The 26,326-nt window shown below is 37.3% G+C and overlaps 5 protein-coding genes across 8 annotated transcripts; 3 read left to right on the top strand and 2 right to left on the bottom strand.

Annotated features, from left to right (window-relative positions):
• LOC113732063 (uncharacterized) lies at positions 1-2,286 on the bottom strand. Of its 2 annotated transcripts, XM_027257664.2 has the most exons (5): positions 2,228-2,286; positions 2,011-2,135; positions 1,493-1,732; positions 466-1,395; positions 1-370 (listed from the first exon to the last, which is right to left on the bottom strand). In XM_027257664.2, exons 3-5 carry the CDS (start codon positions 1,669-1,671, stop codon positions 268-270), a joined length of 1,212 nt encoding a protein of 403 aa, XP_027113465.1. In that variant the 5' UTR covers positions 1,672-1,732; positions 2,011-2,135; positions 2,228-2,286; the 3' UTR covers positions 1-267. The 2 variants fall into 2 exon arrangements, with proteins under 2 accessions (XP_027113465.1, XP_027113466.1); XM_027257665.2 differs by lacking the exon at positions 2,228-2,286 and having other exon boundaries at positions 2,011-2,221.
• Positions 2,287-2,914: 628 nt separating this feature from the next.
• On the top strand, positions 2,915-6,656 carry LOC113732064 (phosphatidylinositol N-acetylglucosaminyltransferase subunit P). 2 transcript variants are annotated; one of them, XM_027257666.2, is made up of 5 exons: positions 2,915-3,070; positions 3,307-3,586; positions 4,761-4,833; positions 5,508-5,626; positions 5,964-6,656. In XM_027257666.2, exons 2-5 carry the CDS (start codon positions 3,400-3,402, stop codon positions 6,089-6,091), a joined length of 507 nt encoding a protein of 168 aa, XP_027113467.1. In that variant the 5' UTR covers positions 2,915-3,070; positions 3,307-3,399; the 3' UTR covers positions 6,092-6,656. The 2 variants fall into 2 exon arrangements, with proteins under 2 accessions (XP_027113467.1, XP_027113468.1); XM_027257667.2 differs by having other exon boundaries at positions 2,922-3,070; positions 3,313-3,586.
• A 307-nt stretch (positions 6,657-6,963) lies between these two features.
• On the bottom strand, positions 6,964-14,812 carry LOC113732062 (nucleolar GTP-binding protein 1). Of its 2 annotated transcripts, none has more exons than XM_027257663.2 (14): positions 14,619-14,812; positions 14,043-14,179; positions 13,469-13,589; positions 13,302-13,366; positions 13,076-13,189; positions 12,886-12,960; positions 12,343-12,381; positions 12,194-12,265; positions 11,273-11,386; positions 10,010-10,081; positions 9,887-9,923; positions 8,767-8,879; positions 7,813-8,019; positions 6,964-7,578 (listed from the first exon to the last, which is right to left on the bottom strand). In XM_027257663.2, the coding sequence occupies exons 1-14, from the start codon at positions 14,704-14,706 to the stop codon at positions 7,495-7,497; spliced, it is 1,338 nt and encodes a 445-aa protein (XP_027113464.1). In that variant the 5' UTR covers positions 14,707-14,812; the 3' UTR covers positions 6,964-7,494. The 2 variants fall into 2 exon arrangements, with proteins under 2 accessions (XP_027113464.1, XP_071936160.1); XM_072080059.1 differs by having other exon boundaries at positions 14,043-14,117; positions 14,619-14,767.
• A 4,134-nt stretch (positions 14,813-18,946) lies between these two features.
• LOC113732060 (haloacid dehalogenase-like hydrolase domain-containing protein Sgpp) lies at positions 18,947-21,034 on the top strand. The gene is made up of 5 exons (XM_027257661.2): positions 18,947-19,340; positions 19,580-19,694; positions 19,810-19,964; positions 20,229-20,490; positions 20,607-21,034. Exons 1-5 carry the CDS (start codon positions 19,168-19,170, stop codon positions 20,781-20,783), a joined length of 882 nt encoding a protein of 293 aa, XP_027113462.1. The 5' UTR covers positions 18,947-19,167; the 3' UTR covers positions 20,784-21,034.
• A 2,154-nt stretch (positions 21,035-23,188) lies between these two features.
• Positions 23,189-26,195, top strand: LOC113732061 (haloacid dehalogenase-like hydrolase domain-containing protein Sgpp). Its single transcript, XM_027257662.2, has 5 exons — positions 23,189-23,530; positions 24,640-24,754; positions 24,869-25,023; positions 25,430-25,691; positions 25,803-26,195. The coding sequence occupies exons 1-5, from the start codon at positions 23,349-23,351 to the stop codon at positions 25,968-25,970; spliced, it is 882 nt and encodes a 293-aa protein (XP_027113463.1). The 5' UTR covers positions 23,189-23,348; the 3' UTR covers positions 25,971-26,195.
• Positions 26,196-26,326: the final 131 nt, after the last annotated feature.

Raw genomic sequence — 26,326 nt, 5'->3', positions numbered from 1 at the left:
TCAACAAAAAATCAGGCCATCAATGTCAACCTTTTTACGGCTACTGAAGCACTGTGCAAGCATAATCCATACACAACTAAACATCTATAATTTTCAACAAATCTCAAATGAGGTATTATTGTGTAGATCAAACATGTAACAAGTATAGCACATTTTAAGAAGCAAGATAAGCCTGACAACATCTATTCTCATGTTCACGTTAACAGGTAAATCTATATAGCATAGAAACCTGCATAACCATCACAACAATTGCACCAAATGCTGAGATTATCTTGCAGTAAAAATAGGTTCCGCATCTAGGGTTGGCTGAGTTCTGCGGGTGTATTTGAGGAGTAAACTTTCTGAAGAAAGTCCTGGCACTTTTAGATCCCTATAAGCAACCAAAAGTTAACATGCTAGGACAAAACCAGCAGTAGGTTAAAGTACAATAATCATAGCATGAACTAATAAAAGACAGAATTAGACCTGACATATGGATCAAGGTCCTTCCACTCCCACTTTGGCCGCTCCTGAAAAAGGATGGAAAAACGCTCAGGAGGTGTAGATGGCAGAGAAGATACACTAAATGCATGGATCCAAGTCTCTATTGCAAGCTTTTCAGTTAAAACCTCCCCTTCTAGCATGTCAAATCTTGGATGCATCCCTTCTGGAACCTTTTTCATCCACTCCTCCATGAAATTTTCTAACCTCATTTTTCCTCCTCTCAAGATTCTTCTAGCAAAATGCACGCAGACCCGTGTTTCATCCAATCTCCAAGTACAAGAACCACCAATTCCCCCGTCCACCCTATGACCATAGATTTGCAAACAGTGCCTTGAGATATTGCAAGGAAATCCATCTGCTACCAACACAGCCACAACATCATCTTCACTAAGTGCATCAAAAGACCAATCATTCAGTACCGAATTGTGCAAAAGCATGTTCAGAAGCCCATCCTTATAATCCTCATCCAAGATCCTCCAAAACCCGTTGACCTCCACAGCAAAAAGAGCTTCTAATTCAGATCTAAGTTCTGAGTCACTAGCTTGAATCCTGTCAACAAGATCCTCCCATCTGTATAAGCCAAAATCAATTTTCTCCGTTCCTTCAGAATCTTCCATTTGAGAAGCCTCATAAAAACTGTACGGATTTTCAGAAAGAAGCAATTTAAGCTTGTCTAATCTAGGAGCCACTTCAACAAGCTCCATATTACCAGGTGCAACTTTAAGAACAGAAGCAACCATCATCTTCCCACTATCTTTCTCATCGCAATCTTGCACATTTTCACGTGAAGCAAATTGGTCTGAAGGAGGCATAAGAAATACAGAGTTCGACGTCCCAACAAACTTTACAGCATATGTTTTTGATGAAGTACAAAGAACTGCATCTTCATTAGGTTGCCCTCTTAGTGTAACTCTAACAATTTAGAAAGAGCAACACGGATTAAAATAAACATCATGACAATAAACTAATCGAATCCTACAGGATTAGAAAAACTGTTATTGCACAATACCTTTCTTGGAGGATATCAGGAATGAGCTTCTCATCGAGCTCAAGGAGCACTAGGTCATCGTGAGGACCAAATAACGGATGATAAGCAATAGAGATCGAGGAATGTGGTTGAAGATTTAATACTACTTCTGCTCCCCCTTCTCTGCCATTTCGATTTTTGAGTTCCATTTCCGTTTCCATATCCACTTTCTCCCCACTTCTGGATTATTTTATCAACGATAATAGCTATATCTATCAGCTCCTAACATAAAGGCAGCAGAAACAATCAACTCGCTTGCTTCTAATGGAGTAAAATTTTGCATTTTTCTAGCCCTAAGCACATGCATTAATACTAATTTCCAGCTAAATAAATTAACAATTTAAGCATATAAAAAGCCATAGTAATTAGTACAATATGCTAATGACATTCATAAATAATAATCAAAATTGTTTGAATTCTGCCACAGCCAAAAGATAGAACTTCCCTGTAATGAATTTTAATTATTTAATAGTGGCTTTAGAAATATATTCTTGGTTTACCTGAGGGTATCAGATTATTACTGGTAGGAAGTGGAAGATGGGTGGTTCCCGCCGGGGATGCGGCCGAGGCGGCTCAGAAAGGTGGCCGAAGGCGAAGCCCGCCGGTGGAGCTTGGTTGGCTGTATCTTTAAATTGTTAAAAAAAAAAAAGTTGAGTTAGAGATGAAAACTGGAAGTGGAATGGGAGAAACTTTCCCGCCAAAAACAGAAACATTTACCCTGCTTCGCAGCTAATTTTCTTTCATGCGCGCGCCAAATTTGCCTTATTAGTAGCAGGGAGGCCCTCTACTCGATTTTCTGGAAAATATGTTAATTAAAACATGCCCCTCATGAATAGAGCTTTCTCACTTTCCCCAAGGATATTTTTTATTTGTCCTCGTGATATACTTTCAGACCTTGATTCGATAGTTCTTATACTAAATCATCTTTTGTTAGATGAGATGCAAATGTAACAATACAAAAAATAATTATGTATATACTATCAATAGATTTGATTATTGGATACTATCGAATATAAACGTTCAGTATTACGATTACATATACGAAAATTAAAAATATATAATAATACAATTGATCATTTGGATTTAAATTGTATACTAATGCATGTGCAAAAGTAAGAAGATAAAGGTGTTTTAATAGAATCAATGAATTTAAAAAATCAAAAAAAATATTTAGAGGTAAGCCTGCAAAAAATGAATTGAGAGTTGCTACAAGGATGAATTGAGAACATTGAAGGAAGGCAGGCATATTTCAATAAAATCAATCAATTTAGAAAACCAAAAAAATATTTAGGGGCAAACCTGTAAAGCATGAATTGAGAGTTGTTACAAGGACGAATTCAGAAAATTTTGGAGGCCCTTTACAAATTAAAGATTCCAAGGTCCCTATAGACGAAATAGAAGCCGGCAGGCTTTAATCTCAAAGACGACGTCGTAGCCCGCTTCCCTTTAGACATCAACGCTGCTGCACGACGCGAAGGTATTCCCCGCAAAATCACAACATTTCTTTCCTAGTTTCTTTCGGCCACGGCTCTTTCTTCCTGTACTTGGAAAATTTGCTGGGTAAGTCTTCTTCTTCCAATTTCTCTGTAGATTTGGTCGGTTAATTTCTGCCAAGATTAAATTGACTGTTGAACTAATAGGTGAATAGCCCAAGTGCAAATGGGGCAGAATCTTGTAGGTGCCATTTCATATGAATTAGAATGATTCTGCTAAGTCCTTCTACTGGTTTTTATTTTCCACTGCTTATTCTGTGGGTTACACTGTGGTAGTTTGATCATGGTTGCTTATGGCTTTAGTTGCAGCAATGGGTTATCTGGGCTGGTCTAAAATGACTTGAAGTTGGATTGTGGCCTGTGGAGTAGTGGAATTTTCTGAAGCATAAAAAGTAAATGGAGGATCCTCGTTCAGTAAATAGTCCGAGAAGGACTCTGAGCTTCTCCAGGAACAGAAGGGCAACTGGTTCTTTTACATATCCAGATGACAAAGCTTCAGGATTTGGTGTCTCTGGGGAGCATGGTCCCAAGCCCTCTGAAGTTTATGGTTTTGTTGGTTCCATTTCTACTGTTGTTGCTACAGGTGGCCTTATTTTTTTAGCCCGCCTTTGTTTTAAATCGAAAATTGTGATGGCTTCAAGTACTTTTGAGAAATTTTGCATCTTGATTTCTCTATGGTTTTCTTCTATTCAATTGCCCATGCATTTTTGCTGCACGAACAAGACATTCTCATTGGAGCTTTGGGAGATGCACCTTAGTTTGTCAATTTTTGTATGTTTCAAATATCCGAGGATGATCTTTTCTGTCATTTTAATTAACCTGGAAGAATTATTTTTTATTTTTTATTAGAAGTGATATTGGAGAAGATAAGTTCCAAGATGCAATTTTTTCATCTTATAGTTCTGCTCTTATACACCAGGTGAAGGGAAAATTGATGAAATACAAGTAATCATGTTGTAGATGATTTGTCCAATATTACAAGGAAGATCTTTTAACTGTATTTCACTTCAGCCCAAATAGAATTCACTGAGAAGAATTTGTGCTTGGTTCTTGATGTTTGACAGTTTTAGCAAGAATGGGTTCAATCTGGTTTTTCTTTTGTTGTGTTCTCACATAAGTTCATTAGTCTTTCAACTTCACAAATTCATGTCTTTGAATGTTCAATGTATGGACGCCAATGTGGGGAAAAAAAAACCAATATGCTAGGTATTGGTTGGCGTATTGGTTTTCATGGTAAATGGCGTGTCTGGTGTTCTTGGAGTGTTTTTTCCGAGGTTCTCTTTGTTTTTTGGACTTTGTATTTTCTTATCAAAATCTGCACAGATAAACACAATTTCAGCATTTAGAGGAATTGGAGGTTGCTGTAATTTAGCAGTTGAAAGCAGGCAGGATATAGGACTATCTTGCTTGCTTCTAAGGTTAATTGTTATTAGAAAAGGTGTGTTTTAAGGAAACTGCTAGAATGGTGGCTAACATGCGTGTAAACTATAGACATCAGGAACTCTTTTAAGTCTTATAGAGTAGCATCTTGGTGGATTTTTGGTCAATGGACTAAAGTTGGTTGATTAATATATCTCTGGCATTATATTTCTAATGTAATTTTTTGATACAGGGAGATTGTAACTGAACTGGATATGTTATATTTCTCCACTTCAACTTTAAGCTCAAATCTTGGAGAAACAAATCGTCCTGGGATTTTTATATGATTTTTTACAGCTAAATGCCTAATATGGAATTTCTTATTTTTCCATGGGCAGTTATCTTTTTGGTGTGGGCATATGTTCCAGAAAATTGGTTGCATTCTGTTGGGATCTTCTACTATCCAAGCAGGTTAGTAAGCTGGGTAAATTGGCTCATTTCTTAAACCTGGAGCTCCTATTCTGTTTACCAGTCTGTTACGTATTGATGCTAATTCTTAGTGCATGATTTAAATTAGAATGTAAACAACTCATTGGAAGTCTCTTTGTTATGACACTTTAAAGCTTCACATACATTTTCTATCTTTAGTTCACCATCGTGACAGACTTGGTGTATCTTACTTTGTTTTGCTGTAACTGATTTGATGTCTGAAATAACATTTTAGTAGAAGGAAGAAATGAAATAACACAGAAAACTGAGTATCTACCTGCTTAACTTTTAACAGGTAATCCATGACGTGGAATGCATACTTTTAGATGGTAAACTTCAGTTAGATGATGCCATTTGGATTTGTAGCTTGGAATACTGTAGCCATTTATGAGAGGAAGATTTCATACATTTTTTCAAATTTCAATTGTTACCAGAAAAATGCCTTTGGTATATATGACGAGGATTGCACCAGAGCTTTTAGTAGCCATGTCTTCTCAAGTTTTTATGTTAGATTACATTCTTATGTTATATTTTGTGCATCTGCTCAAACCTTGTCCTTAGTCAAATTCCTTGATGCATATTTATGCGTACATGTCCCATATCAGTCTTACCTTCAGGATAAAAGCAAAATAGCTAAGTTCTATTGATCGTTTCAGGTACTGGGCATTGGCTGTGCCAGCTTATTTGATGGTGACGGTAGTACTGGCAATTGGATTTTACATTGGACTGAACTTCATGGCTACGCCACCTCCAACTTCTTTCAGTACAATGTTTGGTAATTATGACTTGTCTTTTTCTATGCTTCTTCAAGTCCTTACCGGCTCAATTCTTCATTGGAATTGAGCTAACTATGAGCTCATGGCATGCTGTTGTTATATTACCTTTATTTGTGAGATTGTTGGTGAATTGAATATGATATGTAAATTTAATGAGAAAAGCTAGCATAGCTGCAACACAGGTACCATAAAAATAAAATGTTAAAAAGCCTAGCCTGTTTCTTACGCCTCTCACCATCTGTTTTCTGGGTCTGTATCAAGAACGGCTATGTATCGGGTCGAAAAAGGAACTTCTATTGGTCAATTTGATCTTGTTATTGCTCTTTCATTGTGCAGATGAATTCAGTAGAGAACCTTTGAGCAGCGTCTGTGATGGTGATGAGCAGCCAATTGAGCCCATTTCTGATATTGGCATCAACAAGATTAACAACATCATGTTTAACAAATTTAACCAACTCTCGTGAACTTGTCGTGATCTATAAATCTCAAGGATGCAGGGGTGATCTAGAGCATAATCCGCATACGAGAGTTATTCACCTAGTTTAGTAGCTTGGTAAAAATTTTAAAAACAACAAGGTCATCTGAAGAATCAGAGCGCTGTGACATGAACGCAACATTTTGGTTAAGTATGCGATTTGGACAGTAGTATTACACACAAAAAGTTCCAATTAGATGCAACTGCCACTGCCACTGCCACCTTCACTATCCCCTTCTGTGTTATTCAATCTATGGTGCTTCCACTCCCGTTAAATTTATAGGTGTTGCTATTTCCCTTGTTTATATCCAGGGGAGGAAAGTGGAAGTCATGGGACGTTTTATTTTCATGGCTGTTCGCATGGGTGTAAATGTTTTAGGCTTTTTTCCTTTAGGAGCAGGTAAGGTATTGTCAGGAGTCTTGGAAGCTGATGAATGTTAGCTAGTAAATCATCTTCCCTTTAACTCTTTCAATCTTTTGTAGCGTGGAATGTGTATTTGCTAAATATTAGTACTTGATTGACTTGGATTGTATATAGATTTCTGTTTACTCAAGTACCCCAGATGATGAAAATGCACTGCACATTATAATTTAGTTTCCTACTGGCATCTACCACAGTACCTAGTATTATTTTGCAGTGTTCTGTCTGATATTCATTCCTTTTATTTCACCATAGCAAGGAAACTAGTCAGTCAAAACTAAAATACAAGTTTTAGCGGAATTTGATACTCTGGCAAATAAGCAATATTTAATATCACTGAAGTTTCGATCTCCTGAGAAAGCTATCAGTACAACTGACAACTGTGGTCTATGTCACCGTCAGGGTTTAAAGATTGAAACTCGTGATCACTTAATCACGCATACAGCAAATTCTTCAGCAGTTAATAAATAGATAGTTGCACGTCTAACTACTGCAAAGCTTTTCAAGTTCTAGGGAGAAATCAAATTGCAGTAGCGTTAGAAGATCACTACCACAACTAAATAAGTAGACATAATCCAGAAGAATGCTGGTTCATACAGTTAGGGCTAGGGGAGCATTAATAAGCATTGGAGGCAGAACAACCAGGTAGAAAAGAGGAGAAACAAATCGCTTCTTGAAGCCGTAGAAATTGATGAATACCTAAAGCTGAAACTGTGGATATGCTGTCAATCAAATAGGATTGAGGACTTGCACAACTTCCATCCAATATCAGCCAAGCCACCAAGGAGCCTCTTATCACCATTGAATCTGCATTTTGCTTCAAAGTATCAGGCTGCATCTGCAAGCAACAAAGATCAAATATCAACTGTTTTGCCTTGTGTACTATCAGGTCCCTTGAGATGCTTCATTCCAGAATACTGCTTGCAGAGATTGTGAGATTCCCCAATTCTTGTGCCTTTCGTAAATTTAGATCACCCACATACTTCCAATTTTTCTTGATTGCCCTTTATCTTCATGAATTGAGAACCCAGCAACTTATGCACTCTACTCTTCAACTGCAAATTGCAAAGAATGCAACAGAATTGAATCCCAGATACGAGAAAGCTAACTTCATTTTAGAAATCTAATACAGCCCAAAAAGGAAAGGACGGGTGGCCTTTTACAACTGTTAAAGAAGCGTAAACGAGAAGAAAAACCATGATTCAGGGCCAAATACCCATATGGTTTCAAGAGTTCTCTAACTTCTCAGTTAACATAGAGCTGCATATAAAAGAAGACCAGAAGATTACCTCATCAAGTCCCATTTCACTCTTCACTGACACGCACAAGGCTCCATCAGGTCCCATTTTCCGATATTTAGCCAGCTCATAATCATCACAATTAACATCTTCTGTAACGTAGACAACAGGAGATTCTTCCAGCAAATCACATTTGGACAAAACATCAAGCCAAAGATGGTTGCTAAACCTTTCCCTTATTTCCTTATAGATGACAAACTGCATAAGCAAATACAATGAAAACAAATAACTTTACCATGTAAATATAGAGGGCTATGCTACACTACAGAACACACACAGAGAAATGTGAGATCTGAGTCAAAACTTTATTCATGTAGACGTAAGTTTTTGAACTTCGTACCCTGCTACAAAAACTAAATACAATTCAATAATTGTACTCCCAAATACATAAAAATGAACAAACGTTAAACACTATATTGACTCCCTAATGTTGTTCTGAAATGTCTGAAATACATGCTGCACGTTTGAACAGAAGTAGTTGGAGGTCCATATTCGCAAACAGCATCAACATTTGCATATATGATAAGACTCTAATGCTTCATAACCAAAGAAATATAATGCCCCTTGTTTTTCATCTACTGGATCATTATTTAATGCATATATTCATGGAGACTACATAACCTCTATGCCATGATACCACAGAAGACTTGCATTTTGGTTCAACACTGATTAATGTTTACATACTGCATTCACCAAGAAAAGAGCATTAAAGGCAGGGGATAAACAACAGCCTACCAGTCTCTGAACATTAACAAGGTTATGGATCATATAATCCTCTCCATCTATTACACTCATTCTACTCATATTCGGGTGAAGTGTCATGCAGTGGATGATTGACTCTATAACAGATGGTTGCACTCACCTAAAGTCTCATTTATGCTTCAGAGAACTCAAATGCCCAGCAAGATATTTGATAATATGATTGGTAGCATAAGCATAAAATACCTGATCAGAAGGTGATGTCCCACATTCTCCAGAAAGATCGTGAACATATAGTACAGCAGTCGGCAAATGAGAGAGGACAGCAAGTGTCAACTTTTCCAAGTTGTTCCTATCTTCTGCAGGTTCAGGGAAACAAAGATGTAAGTAATTCTTGAGAACAAAAATTTTTTCTTTTTAAGCTCTAAAGAAACTTTATTGGACTACTACAAACACAATTTTTGTTGTTTTTGTTCATAAGCATTTAAAAGCAAGAATGGTGTTTAAAGAAGTATCTTCATACATGAGTAACTACTGAAGACATTGAACAATTTTAAAGCATGACCAGTAATTCTCATTCATCAACATGAATAGAACTCACAAACTTAGTGTTACTATTTAACAAAAGAAAAAAAAGATAATGCTACACTTCATCTCACACCCAGCAATGCAAACTTGTCATTGGAAAAAAAATTAAAACTTCATCTGTTTCAAAGAGCCTTGAACATCATATCAATTCTGTGAGTATAGTTCCACCTAGGACAAAAGTTTGTGTAGACAACCCAATTCAAATTAAAAGGCTTTGTTGCTTATCCTGTGAATTTAAGTACTACGTACAAGCAAAGCTGGGAGGCCCATACTCAACTCAGCAACTCTAGATGTAAAGAGTCCAAGGTCTAAGAATGATCTCTTCTGCAACATATTGCAACATGGGAATGAAAATCTGAAAAACTATCATAATGCTGTTAACGTCCAACAAGCAATCCATAGTTCAAAAGGTGCCAGTATAGATTCCACTCATACAGAAGCCCATAGTATCAGTGAATCTTTCTAATAGCCCATACATGAAATATTGCAAATGCAACTTGACTTTCTTTATGTCAGGTTACTAAAGCTCAAATATGACCACACTTAAAAAGGTGATTACCAAATTGAAACTGGAGTCCAATGTTTTTCTGATTAACATCAGCTTAGAAACATCAAACCTAGGTGGTCACTTTATCCTTACATCAAGAATGAACAGCTATGGCTCACATGCACATACATACCACCAAATAATATATGCTTAATAAGAATTACCAAAGAAAAATTACAAGTACCAGCAACACTCTCTGGCAATTGTATAAAAAGTAAATAAGTTAATTACCATCATGTCTACGCAGAAGCCCAGGGGTGTCTGTCACCTGAAACCAAATCATGGAGTGAACAATATGAGAGAAGAGAAACTTACGAAGAAAGACAGAATTCCACCTTAAAAGATCTAATAAACCTGAAAATTCTGGTAGCTGAAAGTTATATGACCCATCAGAATCCCCCTAGTTGTAAAAGGGTAATTGCAAATCTGAACAAATGAATGGATCAGAAACAGTTTATAAAAAAGACGATTCATTACCACTTCTAAAATAAAGTTAACTGCATAAAAGGAAAAATACCCAAAATCAATTATGAAAACAAAAATTCAACAATATTTCAGTTGTAATTGTAGAATCCAAACAAATCTTCACAACAGATACAAGTACAAACAGAGAATACCGATGGAATCATGCTTCATTCATCCAACAAAGTGACATTTGTTAGGAAAATCTGACTGCCAGTTTTCAATCCTTGCTATGACATTCTTAAAACTTGCATTCTAGTTTGCAGCTATCAAAAATAAATCTTAAACACATACAGAATGGATTTTCCTTGATACCTAACATAATGTATGAAAGGATCTTGAACAACCATAGACTGGCTTGAAAATCCTTAGCAAAGACTTCTACAAGACGTTCTTTTTTTTCATAGAAATATATCCGTTAAGACTCCAAAAGATGTTGATCACAAATGAGAAGATTGCTTACGGAGAAAGAAGAAAATGGATTCGTATTCACATACATGAGAATTATATAACAAGAAGAATATTTTTTTATTTCTTTTTGGTGAAAATTCAAAACTGGGTTTCTTTCTATCAATAAGAGTATTCCAATTCCAATATTCGTGGAAAATATCATAAAGAAGCTGACATTTGTTTTTCTCTACTTTTGATATGAAAATCTAGAAAAGTTATTGAACAAAGTGCTGTAAAATGATATGAACAAGCATCCAGATATCAAAGAGCAATATTCCGATTAATGTTTGAAGAATCATGCCACAAACGTGATCAAATAGAGCGAGCCAGTTCATAGCATTTCTTTATGATCACTGGCAGGATTATGTTGTACTATCATCAATAGTCATCAGGTGCATTGTTATGAAAACATAAACTTGGAAATACAGTAAAACATGATTATCTGAGCATCTGAACTCAAAGTATATTTTTTGGAAGACATTTCAATACATGGCAAGATTCTGCTTACGATGTCAAGAAACCAACAACAGTTTGATGTTTCCATACATTCATGATTGAGCCAAAACAAAAACCACAGCAACTCAAATCAGAGAAACTTCATTTCATCAAATCAAGCTAAACTCCAGTCAGTTTTGCTTACTTGCCACTTCTGAATTTAATTATTTATATAGATAAAGACAGATAAAACCAGGACCAATTGCCTACCTCAGGTTTCCCTGTCGAAAGTAGACGGACCAAGGATGACTTTCCTACATTAGGAGCTCCAACAAGGCAGAGAGTTGGCGTTTCCAAATCAACGACTGGCATTGCTCGCAAAATCTGCAGCATTAGACAATTGTCAAACATGGCAGGCAAACTGGCAGAGACAACTCCACCTATTTTGAGGCCAACGGAGATAAGGTCTCATATAAATGAGAAACTGACAAGAAATGTTTACAGTCAAGGACATCCGCATGAAAAAAATTCACTTGGATACAAGTTAGTTTTTCCAAGACAAAATTTCTAAATGTATTGATTTGACACACACAAGGCCCAAACTGAAGAACACAAATGAGTACATAAAATAAGTATCAAAAGAGAAGTCAATGAAAAACCCAGAACTGTCTACATTCTTGAGCCCAATTAAACCTATCATGGACATTATGCATCAAATGTTTGATGTTTGTCTAACATTCTTGGGAGGGACAAATAGTTCAGCATCAAATTCAAGAGTATGCGGAAAGGTGCATGGTGAAGATCACATTAAAAAATAACTGTCAGCCATTTGCCTGACGTATATATTTGATAAATTTGAAAATTAACTATTTCATCAAGTTTACAGCTACAACCTGCAAAATAATACTTTTGAAGCCAAAGTTAACCCATAATTCAATGAACCGTTTTAAATAAATTCTTTACGGTCAAGTAGCAAATGACCTGATATTGTCTTGCAATCTTGGATAACAAACTCTACAAATAAGTTCGTGGATACAGTAAACTGACAAGAAAATAATTCAACTAAGATCCATTTGAAGTCAACCAAGGAATCAACAATAGCTGTGTTAAATTTACTGACTTGTCAATAGCGTTCATAAGTAAAAAATTAACTAGAAAAATAAACCTTGAATAAGAGCCCTCCTTTAGTACCTTAGCAATGTTTAACAATTCGTCAACAACTTTCCCCTCTCGAAGAAAGATTTCTTCGAGTTTCTTCATGCCCTGCAAGTTAAACATGTACAGGAAAAGGAAGAAAACTACAGAACAATGAGTTCATCTGCAACTCAGTAGTTGCTTACCTCACTCAATCTTTCTCCAGCTTCCCGTTTTGATAAAGACTGCCAGAAATTCATGAAAATAATGGTCATATGACCTTTTGAGCAAGTAAAACGGGCAAAAAAGGAAGCATGGATACAAGATTAACTTAGCAAACAAACAAAAAGAAACATGTCTTTGCAGGTTCAATTACTATTGTTCCCGTGTATCACCAATAATTATTAATCAGCTTAATTAATCAAGCTCCTTGCATGAGTACCTATAGCTGTCAGAACTCACTAGTTAAAAACTTGAAAGAAAACATAGGAATTATTTGGGTGACTAACATGTGCTAGGATGTTACAGAAGATTCACTTCTCCACTGAGTAGATGATCTAGGAGTCAAATAGTAAAAAAATTGGACATTCTCCTATATATAATTGAGATGGACATAATCTATGTTCAAACAAGAAGTTTGACAATTGCAGAAGGCAAATTATTGTTTAACCTTGATAGGTAGAAAGAAAATTGAAGACCTCTAAGCATATTGCATAAAAGCTGTTTGTTTAAAAGAACCACATCTCTACCTTAGCACAAATTGAAGCATGTTCCTTTCCAACTGAAACCACCTTCTTCCTCAAAGCTTCAACCTTTCCCAACACCTAAGCAGAGAAACAGGCTAAAGATGAGAACCAAAATATAATGGTCAAAGTACCATGAAAAGTGAAATATCAACTCTCATGCTTTAATTATGAAAACATATATCTAAGAAGTTACCTCTTCGTAGTTTCCATCCCCAAGTGTTAACTCAACAAGTGATTTCTCATATGGATGCAAATATTTCTTGTTCGGGAAGTCTTCTATATAAGTTCTCAAAGGAATGGCTAGTTCCTACGGTTAGAAAAGACAAAAGCATTTAACTCTTTTTTTTTTTTGTGAACAGGGTTACAAATTAAGATAAAACAACTGAAGTGGGGGGAAATTATTGTATTTGAGAAATCACCTTCATTAATGCATCAAGCTGCTTTGCACCTCGATTTCTTTCTCGCTTTGCAACATTAGCAATGCCTATGAACATTTAAAGCAAACTACAGTTGCTATTGTCAAACAATGTGAATCCAAACACGACCTAGCAGTTCAGCATTGAATAATGAAAAAACAATTCATTACCCTTTGTAGGTGAAACCCTCTTTGCCTTCCGCAGTGCAGAATATAGTATATCAACTGATGGCATCACCATCGGAAGCTTTTGGAATGCACCAACTGTTTCAGCTGTAGTTGATGCTTTTTCCTAACAAGGGAAAGCGAAAATACACAATTAACACATGGATGGATCCAAATATCAAAAGTTATTAATTGAGAGTTGCCAGAAAGTGAAAAGAAGAGGACCAACAAGCTCCAATTCCAATGTTTAAAAAAGATAAACATTAGAAGAACAACAAGAGAGCTCCTGAAACCCCATTGAGGAATATCAAAACCTTAATCTCTATTAGCGCCAGATATGCAGAAAAGCTCGCTATCTGGCACGTGATTAATTTTCCTGTACAATTAAATCCCCCCCCCCATGAAGCCTATATGACTTGCTAGAGTTTGATTGGCCTTCTACAACATCCCACCTATCCGTAACAAATTAAACCAAACAAATATGATGAATACGACTAAAGTCAAAACTAAAGCAAAAACTTGATTGAAGTTCATTATTTCTTTCTAGAAGATAATCTATAATCTTTCACAAAGCAAGTACCTTTGCTTCAGTTTTCTGGCTTGCGTCTGCAGATGGTACATAGCTTCCTTGCACAACGGCTTCATAAGAAGTGGACTGCATACACTTGTAAAAGCATGGAATTGGATACATAACCATTTTAGGCACCAAGTATGAACCTGCAATTACAGCTCTACCTTGATAATGACATCAAAAACAAAGAAAAGAAGGGGCCAAGAAAGAGGTATATCACATATCAAAGAAAGACAAGTAAAGCATCTGTCTTTTTTTCTTTTTTATCTCCTCACCTCTACTTGATCATTGATTGAATGATCATTGATTGAAATTAACAATTCAAATAATGACAATTCCCATATAAGAAAGAAAAAAGTATCATTTTCCTTGACCAAATAAAAAAGTTCAATATAACTACATTTTAAAGCACATTATACACAATAAAGGCAAACGCGGAAGTAAAATATTTTTCATTCAGCACGCAAAAAAAAAAAAGAAGTAAATTAGAAACTACGAACTGAAAACAACTGAAAACCAGTTGGGTAAACGAATTTAGTAATAGTAATAGAACAATTAAAGGGAGGAAATAGGTTAATGGAATACCTTTTTTAGAAAGTTTGGAGTGGCGGAAGAGAAGAGAGGTTGAAGAATATTGGCAGAGCTGCTGCAACAAATTTGCGGTCGCGCTCATTCTCTATCTCTCTCTCTCGGTATCGTCTGCTACTTTTCTCCTTCACTCTCAAATTCTCAACAGCTCCTTTGCTTTTCCTAAGAGAAGCTCTTTATGGACAGGGCCAGTTTGGCTGCTTCTGTTTCTCAACAGGCCTGGCCTATAGCTATGCATCCGTTATCGAGCTTATTTCTTTTGGACTCAATGTTTTTGTAATATTTTTTCCACTGAAGGTGGTATGCCAAGTTAGCGGGCTGCCCGCTGCTGGGCTGCTAGCGAGTCAAGCCTCTCCCAAGTAGCTCGCGAGCAATTCGGTCAAATGCTCAAATGAGTTCGAGCTCAAGTTCAAGTAGCTGAATGCATATACTAAGTTGAATTCAAGCCTCCATTTGTGCTACTCAAATGCTCGTTAAGTAGCTTGATTATTGGTATGTTATTTATATTATATTTTATTTTAATTGTGAAATGACTAATAAGGGTTTATGTTTTAGGTAATTTACTATAAGTGTTGTCTACTCAATAAAACTCATAAATGACAAAATGTAATATTGTAAAAACTAAAAAAATGAGGATTTTAGATAATTTACCATAAATTTTTGAGCCTTTTTTCGAATTTTATTTCGAGCCTTGGAGTCTGTTAAGCCTCGAGACTAGTCTCGAGCTTTAATGAGTTGACCTTGAGGTTGACATAATTTTCTGCTCACTCAAGTCGAGCTCGAGCTCGAGCAGTCTTAGCCTTAATGAGTTGAGCTCGAGATTAACATAATTTTCTACTCGCTCAAGTCGAGCTCGAGCTTGAGCAGGCTTGTGTAGCATTGAATTTGAGCTTGAGTATACCTTAGCCTTAATGAGTCAAGCTCGAGATTGACATAATTTTTACTCGCTCAAGTCGAGCTCGAGCTTGAGCAAGTTTGTGTAGCATCGAATTCAAGTTTGAGTATGGCACTACTGAAGTTCGACTTGACTCATTAACACCCCTAGTTTAGCTAGACTAATCCACCTTCTGACTTACAGAGTCCTGTCCAAGGATGCATATAGCAAATTCGACTCGATTCATTAAGTTCAAGGATGCATTTAGCAAAGTTCGACTTGACTCAATAACACCCCCAATTTAGCCAGACCAATCCACCTCCTAACTTCTGACTTGTAGAATCCTGCCCAAGGATGCAAGCGTCATACCACAGCGGGATTCGAACTAATGAGCTTTTGGATACCACCACATATGGTTACCAGCCAAGCTCGCCACTAGGGCTAGTTTGTTTTTGTGTTTAGTCCGCTGAAACGCCTACGCACCATGAAAGTTCTTGTGCTTCAAGCCGTATTGAAGACTTTGAAGTCATTTCCATCACATTACTTATGGGCTTAAGTTTTTTTTTTTTTTTTGGTACAAAGGGAAGAGGGACATCCTTTGCTCAGTTACAAAACGTGGGTGGGCTAAGGATTTTTAATGTCAAGATAGTCAAGCATGGGAGCAATATGCATGTCTCCAAAATTGGGGATGGTAGATTGTGATTACACGTGTATATGATTAACCGTGAATCTGGTACATGCACGATTGATAGATTCATATTAGTTGTTAATAGAGCTTTTAACAAGCCAAATCAAGTCCACAGCTTGGTGTTCAGGTTCTATTTGTATATTATACGAATATGGTTGGAGTTCGACTCGAATATTAACGAATTATAAATACTATTTGAATTCGATTCGTTTATTTATATAAATATTTGAATTCAAACTCAAGTCCGGCTCGTTAAACTATGCGAGTCGAATTCGAACTCGAGCCTCGAACTCGAATTTGATTTTGAAAATGATTTTAATTATATTTTTAATAAATAATACATTATTTTAAATAATTTAATTGTATTTATTGATTTTTAAAAAATAAATAATGCTAATTTATTCATAATTACTTTTCATTAAAATATAATATATATTTAATAATATTAGATTTATTTATATTTATAATTATATATGTGTACATGAACTATTCGAATAGTTCACGAACAAGTTCGTGTTCGATTTGATTATGAAATGAGCCTAATATTGTATTCAAACTCGATTCATTTATTAAATTATTGAGTTTTTTTTTTCAAATTCTAACAAACCAAACACGAACACGTTCACAAACAACTCGGTTGGTTAAAAGCTCTAGTTGTTAATATATGTTAAGTACCTCCATAGCCAGAGCACTAATTACAAATTGTAAAACCTTCACTCTAAGAGATCGAGATCCTATTAGCGTTCATGAACAGAGGGAAACATGTGTGTAGAGTTTTTCTTAGTTTTGATACTCATTCTAATTCATCTTTAAGTCTCTATAATTAATAATTAACCACCAGTATAGTTAGGATTGTCAATGGGATCGAGCCAATCCAATCGGTCCCAAAAAAAAAAAGTTAGGGTTGAACCTTACATGTGATTGGAATGGGTTAAGTTTGGGTCTCAAAATAAGATCCAATTGAATTGTGAGCCGAGTTTGAATTTAATAAGGCTCAACTCGAATAAAGCACTGCCCAAATAATTAAGCATATAAGTGTATTTTTTTTTTTAATTTGTAATGATGTATATTGATTAATAATAATATTTATTATTGCCTACAAAATTTGTAATTTGCATATAATGGTAAAACAAGATAAATATTATATACATACATATAATATATAATTATGGATTAGTTATATGAAAGAAAAATATAATTATGGATTAATTGCAAGCTTGAACCAAGCCCAAATTAGGTCCAAAGTTCTAATTTTTTTATGAGTTGAGCATGAACTTTGTAAACTGAGTCCAAAACCTAAACCTAAAAGTCCGAAAGCGCATTTTTATATTGTAAGCTGAGTTTGGACTTTTCAAAACCCAACTTACAAGGGTCGATTGGCACCCCTTGAGTTAGGAGGATTTGTTTTGACATATTTATTAGTAGTTAACTAAGATAGACCCGGCCCACAAATTATTATACCATCGCTTTCTCCGATTCCTACCAAAAAAAAAAGAAGCTCTACACACGCAGGGTATCATGAATCATCTAGTGCCTTAGGTAGGCGGCGGAGTAAATGGCAGGTGACGGACGAACACGAGCAAGATACGTCCAAGGTCCATCCCACATCGAAAAAGATTGTGGGGTAGTTACCCTGGGTTTAATGTCCTCAGCCGCACTTCTAATTATCAATTGGTTGGATGGTGTTGGTTTGTGGGCTCCACCTTAAATTGTGCTTGCACCAGGATTTCGATTACTTTTGAGTGTTAATCTAACTTTGTTGTGTTGTTTCCAGTAATTTCGATTGTTGAAAAAAACCAATAAATTTGGTGAGACGTGTGCCGGGGGGATGGGACACCATCCCACATCTAAAAATTGTGGGGTAGTTACCCTTGGTTTAAGATCTTCAGCCGCACTTCCAGTTACCAATTGGCTGGATGGTGTTGGTTTGTGAGCTCCACCTTAGATTGTGTTTGCACTAGGATTTCGATTACCTCTGAGCGTTAATCTAACTTTGTTGTGTTGTTTCCGGTAATTTCGATTGTTGAAAAAGATAAGTCCAAGGTGAGGACATTATTGTAAAGATTCTTTTTCACACGGAAAGGGAATCAGCACACAACTTGTTATAGTCATGCTTTTATCTTAAAAAAGAAAAAGAAAGGATAGCTGCAAAAATTTGACTGATTCGCGAATTATTCCTGTATGCTAGTGAAAAGAAAATTCACAGATTTGGCAAGATCAACAGGGCGACCTATCAGGAAAAGTTGGAAAATGTATGACCATTTAGCGTGTTCTACAGGAGGGGGAGTTTAAAGAAACTATGTAAGAAGTTAGCAAGTATATAGATTTGACTAGACTGAAGGGATGCTCCGACACCTCCTTTGAATTTTTTTTTATTATGTTTTGATTTCCCGACATACATTCTAAAGAAGGATTTAGTCTCTTTTTTGTGGCCACTAAATCAAAACTCAGCCGTTTATTTGGTGTGGAGAAGGTGCAGGACAATTTTTGTGGCATAAATCAAATCCAGGTACCATTTGTCTTGAATGATTCCTACTTCTTACACTCCTATCTAAGAGATTCATAAGTTGTTTGTCATGATTTATTTGTGTTAGTAACATTCTACATCTTTAGGAACGTTAGATGGATGAATCATTAATGGTGACTGGATCTTGGACCTATCCTCTTTGCCATGCTAAAAAATTTGTCACCAAGCTCATTATTTAATTCCACTTTTTGAATTATACAATTGAATATTGATATAAAGAAGAAAAACACCCTCCCGTGAAAAACGAGAACAATTTCTTGAATTAGGAGTCATTTGCCCGAAGTCTTGGGTCCCGAGTGTCTCGGACGACAAACAAATCAACCAACCACAAGGAGAGTCAAAACAATAGAGTAGCATAGACAGACACAGGGAAGAGAGTTTAGTTTCAAGTTTCAACTAATTCCCCCTCCCTAACTGCTAAAGAATCGAGTATTTTTCATCACCTGGACTTCAGAGAATGCCAACTCTGGCTGGTAATCAAGTTTTCTCATCAATCTCTACTGATGTATCCAAGATCCTTTCGCATTCGAGGCCATTTTGCAAAAATTTTTCTGGTTCCTGTATCCGCCTTACAAGTGTTGCTACTCGGGCCCGGATTTCCAGTGAATTAACTTCTCAACCACTGCAATGGTGATTGGTGATTGATTCTTTTCTTTTCTTTTTCTTTTGCGGGTCAGAGGAGGGGGGTGGAACTTGAGAAGCGGGGAGGGGCCAGGGGGTGGGGGTTTGATTCTCTATAACGTGTAGTGCTTTTTCCTTTTTCTTGTCTGTTCTTGATTCTTGAGCTGTGCTTTTCATGTCGTGCATCTTAGGTGTTTCGTATTCAGTGAATTAAGCTTTTAATTAACAAGAGTTGAATGTTTTTGAAGCAAGAATGCTCTATCTGTATGTGATCCCCTGGAAGCAATACTGTTTGACATCGATGGCACCCTATGTGATTCAGTCCCCATCCACTATTATGCCTTCAGAGAAATGCTTCAAGAGGTTGAATATTCTTCTTTTTACTCCCTATAGTTTCTTTTGTACATTTGTCTTTGTCAACTGGGAATCTTAAATTGCTACCTAAAGTCCAACTTACGTAAAGATAAATCTATTGCAGGTAGGTTACAACGGAGGGCAGCCGATAACTGAGGAATTTTTCATTAAAAGAATGAATGGCTTGCATAATGATGAACTCTGTCAGCTTCTCTTTCCAGATTGGGATTTTGATAGAGCCATGAAATTTATGGACGACAAGGAGGCTATGTTTCGAAGGTACCATTTGGCTTAACTGCTTCTAAAATGCTAGTAACTCATAAGATGGTCTGAACAAAAGTATCGGCCAAATTAGTGTGAGATGCTCAGTGGTTTTATCAGGTTAGGAATGCCAGCTGATTTCTTTATCATTATATGGAACTTGTTAATTTCATTAGGTGCCAATGATGAGTGAGAGGAAGTTACTTTTTTGAACATATTTTGGCAAGAGAAAGTACAATATACAAGAATCCATGATAAGCACAATTTGCTGGCAACACACAGGTTGGCACCAGAACAATTGAAACCAGTTAATGGTCTTGACAAGTTATGCAAATGGATTGAAGAACGTGGTCTGAAGCGAGCTGCAGTCACTAATGCTCCAAAAGAATCTGCTGAGCTAATAATATCAATGTTAGGTCTTGACGATTTCTTCAAACTCATAGTCCTCGGAAGTGAGTGTGATCGAGCAAAACCTTTTCCTGACCCCTACTTGAAGGCTCTTGAACATCTTAAAGTTGCCCGAGAACACGCTTTTGTGGTTGAGGTTAGGCTTAGGATTGCTCTCAACCACTTGGTTCATAAGATCAATTATGTTCTCCTCGGATACTTTTGAACGGCAATCTTGAACAAGTCTGATATTTTTTCTGTGTTCCTTCGCAGGATTCTGCATCTGGAGTGAAAGCGGGGGTTGCAGCAGGGATGCCAGTGGTAGCTATAGCTTCAAGAAACCCAGAAAAACTATTGAAAGCGGCAGGAGCTACTTTGGTTGTCACAGATTTTGAAGACACGAACTTGTGGGGGGCTTTGAAAGAGCTTGACAGGAATCTGGGCTGCTAAAAGGTTGCACACTCGAATAAACATGTTGAACTTGACTGCCAGTTACTTGGCTATATTTTCGTCAATTTTTTTCTCTCCTGAGCTGGTTTTGAGCAAGGAAGTGTTCCCCAAGTACTTTTTCAATGTATGTGGTGACTGTACACAATTGTTGTACTCGGTCCAAATTTAAGCTTTTTCATCATGTGGCTTTCTGGATAAAACTCAAGCTCATATGAAAATGTTACGAGCAGTTGAGCTTGTAATTTTTCTCATTTTAACAATCTGTTAAGAGGTCGAAGGCAATTACAGGCCATGCCTGGGATGGTCTTCCAGTAAAGGTTTCATAACATCACACGGCCGCAAGACAGTTTTTTTTTGGTTTCTTTTTCGGTCACTTGGGAGGGCCAATGATTGTCAAGACACTGCTATCAATTGCAGGCCTCAAATATAAATGGCTGAGAGTTTATGACTTTATTCTCATTCAGCTTCTCTAATCAAACCAGTCCCTATCCATAAATTCCACTCTTTTTGATAAATCCAGTCCCTTTTTGATAAACTTTTTGAGCATTTTGTAAGTTCGACCTCCAAAAAATGTATTACTCGTCAAACTCGTACCGGATCAAATATGTTCAAACTCAAATTCAACTCGACTTGTTACTGTCTCTAGACTGACATTTCATCATTGAACATAGAATATTTTTCAATTCGTAACGGGCTCTGTTGTCTACTGTCCTAACTCTCCCCAGCCAGCCATAAGCAAGATGTCATCCTCAATATCCATTTTAGTTAGTAGGGATATTAAGCATGTAATCGTGAGCCCCTAGTTCTCCTCCAAAGCCCTTCCCTAATATGGTTAGGACTATTCTTTAAAGGGAAAATCGCCAATTTAGTTCCTAAACTTTTTTTTTCTGTCGATTTAGTCCCTATACATTATTTATAGCCAATTTAATCCCTAAACTTATATTTCGGTTCCAATCAAGGAGCTTCACGGCGGAGCCACCGCATAATTTCCATCAGCTTCCCAATCGAGCAACCCAGAAGGGGTATTTTCGGAACTTCCATTCTGGAGCCTTTACCAAAATTAACCGAAACAAAAGTCCTATGAGAAATACCCACCCAAAACCCAAAATGAAAACAAAAAAATTTCTCCAGTCGCCACAGAATTCTTGAAGAAAATCCTCGCATAAGATTCCGCCACCACCGCTGCCACTCCTGCCGCGCCTAGCGCCACCGGGGCGTGCTTACGAGACGACCCACATCCGAAATTGTCACCACCGATGACGATGGAGTAATTCGATTTGAATTGATCCGGTTCAACAAAACGGGTCTGGTAGGAAGAGGGAAGTCCGGTTAGAGCATAGGACTTGAGCTTTTTGTATTCTTCCGGGTTGGAGAGGACCAGGGTAAGATACTTGGCGGCAATGATTTGGTCAGTGTCTATGTTGTCGCCGACAACGTAGCAGATGCCATGAAAAATGGAAGCGGTGACGGTGGGAGGAGGAGTGGTGGAGGCGTTGGGGGGAGTGATGGCGGAAAGGGGCTTGTGTTGGAAATGGGGAAGAGCAGAATGGGAAATGAGGGGTTTAGTGGAGGGATAGTTTGGCGAAATTGAGGCGAATTTGAGGGAGGAGGGTGGGGAGAGAGAGGTGGTGGCAGCGGTTGAGGTGGTGGGAAATTTGGCGGTGGCGGTTGGGTTTGATGGGATGATTGAAGCTGAAGCCACCATTTTGTGAAACGTGTTAGAGTTGTATTTTAGTGGGTGTTGTGCGTGTTTTTGTGCTTTCTGAAAGAAGTGCATCACCTTGGGTGTTTCTTGTACGTGCTCTAGCCTCTGAGGGCTTCTTTCTTCTGCCCGGATCAAGGGCAGCGCCGCCCTTTGTTACTGGTATTCCTACTTGTGATTCTCATTTGCATTTATTCTATCAATTGGTTGGCTGAAGATTAAGAAGATTTAGATGATAAAACACAAACATGGGATGCATTCAGATTTTTTAGTGAGAACTTTTCAAAAATTCTTCCAAGATTCGAAAGAAAGCCACAAGGCCACCACCCCTCTTCTGTGAGAGCTGAGCAAGAAATTTTTGCCCAAGAAATTTTTTTGTTTTCATTTTGGGTTTTGGGTGGGTATTTCTCATAGGACTTTTGTTTCGGTTAATTTTGGTAAAGGCTCCAGAATGGAAGTTTCGAAAATACCCCTTATGGGTTGCTCGATTGGGAAGCTGATGGAAATTATGCGGTGGCTCCGCCGTGAAACTCCTTGATTGGAACCGAAATATAAGTTTAGGGATTAAATTGGCTATAAATAATGTATAGGGACTAAATCGATAGAAAAAAAAAGTTTAGGGACTAAATTGGCAATTTTCCCTTCTTTAAACCAGAAGGGAAACACTGTACTATTCTTTAAACAGTATGCCATGGAATATACCATAGCGTTTACAAGAACCACTAGAATCATTTCTGGTGTGAGCTAGCTTTAACAGAATTCTTGGATCTGTCTGACCGTCTAGCACGCACAACCCCAGATAAACTGTCAGAAGAAGAGGAAGGAAGGAAGGGTGAGTTTCGGACATTTCATCAGTTGGGAGTATGCCAAGTCTGATTGGCAATCGTATTTTCTCATCAGCCCCTGCTACATCCAACAACCACCCATGCGCTAGACCGTTTTGCAGAATCATTAGTACTAAAAGGTTTTCCAGGAGTCCCACTACAAGTATTGCTCCGCGGGCTCGGATGCCCAGTGAATCGCTTTCCCAATTCCCAGTGCAAAGGTAATTCACTGCATATTATGATGATGCTCTTTCTTTCTTTTCTTTCTTTTCTTTTCTTTTTTTTTTCCCCCGCTTCTGCTAATCTATTCTTCTGTCCTTGAGGAACGCAATTGGCTATTCATGGTTGGACTAGTGTTTATGATGTTTTTTTTTATTTGAATGCGGTCTCAAATAGGAGCCTCCAAGATATCTATACGATATACTTGGATACAGAGATCAATTTCGTCGAAGGAAAAGGAAATCCTGTTTTGTTTGCGGCCCATTTCTGGCGCTATATTTCATCTGATATCTTTTTCTAATTCCATAAAATCGTAGGTTCTATCACCTCCTTGGTAAAGTATGTGAATCAACTGCATCAGGTTATTAACAAATATGTATGGGAAAAAAATTCCTAAACAAAAGAAACGGGGTGTTGGATTGCAATTCAAAGTACACTATAGTCAAGCAAGGCAAAAGAGATTGATCCTTTGTCATAGTGCCGCCTGTCATTTGCAGTACAATTACGATTTTCATTCGAATTCTACTTGCCCAATACTGTGAAGTTTAATGTTAATAATGCTGAAATGATGCTCTACCAATAACAGATTACCATTCATCATTCCTAGAGAAAACTCTGGAATGTATATGCATTGCTAAGGGCGCTTTTGAGTTTCATTCTTAGAGACATTTACAGTTTCTTATACTTCATGATGTGATAAATAATGTGGAGAGAACTTTGAAAGGCTGTGCTAGACATTCATCAACTAAGTAAAAATGTTTGCAAAAAGCTGCAAAATCATCCAGAAGCTATTGTTTTATCCTTTGACAAACACTAAAACTTGTCAGGAGTTTTTAGTGAGCAAACTACTTTCATACATACTTTATGGAGAATCAGTAGCCAATCCTTCCTTCTATGCATCTTTCTGCCTTGCATATGTGCATTATGATCACATTTAGCTTAATAAGAAATTTCTGTAGAGAAGGTCATGTTTCGCATTAGCCTGTTGCTCAGTAATCCACCACAAATATATGCCTTCTAGTAGTGTGCTGGCTATGTTCTACATCTAGGTGTTTCATAATCCTTGAGACGAATTTTTAGCAGCACTAACAAAATTTCCATGTTTGTGAAGCAAGAGTACTCTCCCTGTTGTCGCTCCTTTGGAAGCGATACTGTTTGACATTGATGGTACATTGTGCGATTCAGATCCTATCCACTACTATGCCTTCAGAGAAATGCTTCAAGAGGTTGTTTTTTCTATTTAACTTAACAAATCTTATTTTCCATGCTTTGCTTTGTCAGTTGGAAGTAAATAAATGTTGCCAGAAGTTCTTCAGAAAATTTTTAACAATGTATGACAGGTAGGTTTCAATGGAGGACAGCCACTAACGGAAGATTTTTTCATAAAAAATATTAGCGGCATGCATAATGATGAACTCTGTCACATCCTCTTTCCAGACTGGGACTTTGATAGAGCCATGAAATTTATGGAGGATAAGGAGGAGATGTTTCGCAGGTATAACTAGACTGAATTGCTATGTTAGATCCTTACAACTAAGATAACAAGAGACACTGCATGTCACCAAAAATGTCTTTAAACAGCGTTTGCACAAACTAGTAGGTGAAGCACCATATTCTGGACCTTTAAGAAATTTGAGCCATTTGAGACTGATGTCGAAGTCCTAATGGAACTTCCAGGAGTTTGTAACATAAAGAAAGAATTTAAGTTGTTTCAATGATCCGTATTCTGTGTATGTGACCTTCCAACTATATTTACAACCATCATCAAGGCTGCTTTCTGTTCGTAGGACCCAAAAATATGGATTAATCTTTACTTTGAAATACCAGTATATATGGCACAACCAAGTGTGGTACAAAATTTTGACACCAGATGATGTCCTTGATTCTTTTGTAACATGTAGATTGGCATCAGAACAACTAAAACCTGTTAATGGCCTTGACAAGTTGTGCAAATGGATTGAGGATCGTGGTCTGAAGCGAGCTGCGGTTACTAATGCTCCAAGACCAAATGCTGAGCTAATGATTTCTATGGTGGGCCTTGCCAGTTTCCTTGAACTACTAGTCATTGGAAGTGAATGTGAACGGGCAAAGCCTTTCCCTGACCCCTACCTGAACGCTCTTGATGCACTTAGAATTGCACCTGAACGTGCATTTGCTTTTGAGGTCAGGCTTGGACCTTCCATCCAACCATTATGTTCAAAAAATTAGGCATTCCTTTAGCAATTTTTCGTAATAATGGTTCAGAAGCTTGACATTTTTTCCTGTTCCTTGAAGGATTCTGTATCGGGTACAAGAGCTGGGGTTTCAGCTGGGATGCCAGTGGTAGGTGTAGCCACAAGAAACCCAAGGAAGCTATTGATCGAGGCAGGGGCTACTTTTGTTATCAACGATTTTCAGGATCCAAAGTTGTGGGGGGCCTTGGAAGGACTAGATAGGAATTAGAGTGGGTGAAGATCACTAAATCTGCTGGCCAATTTTTTCCATTCTTTTCTATGGGAATGTTTCTGAATCTCATACTAGCTAGCACACATGGTTTAATTGTCTTAATTTTTCCATTCTTTTCTGTGGGAATCTCTCTGAATCTTTCCCACAAAAACTTTCCATACACTGATGAGTCATTTTTATGACTGATTTAAAGTATTAACTTCTTATCGCGGTTTTCTTGAAGGATGGCTCCAAGCCTCCAGCCCTTCCCCTTCCCCTTCCCCTCTTGTTCTCATAGGAAAATTTGTTTTTAACGTCTACGTATCAAAATATTGTACCCGCTGCCCTACTGCACACCACATGCTAATCAATTC

Source organism: Coffea arabica, chromosome 2e, assembly GCF_036785885.1.
Source record: "Coffea arabica cultivar ET-39 chromosome 2e, Coffea Arabica ET-39 HiFi, whole genome shotgun sequence".
NCBI classification, from domain to species: Eukaryota; Viridiplantae; Streptophyta; class Magnoliopsida; order Gentianales; family Rubiaceae; genus Coffea; species Coffea arabica.
Note: the sequence above shows the minus strand (reverse complement) of the source record. Positions and strands in the feature narration are given on the sequence as shown.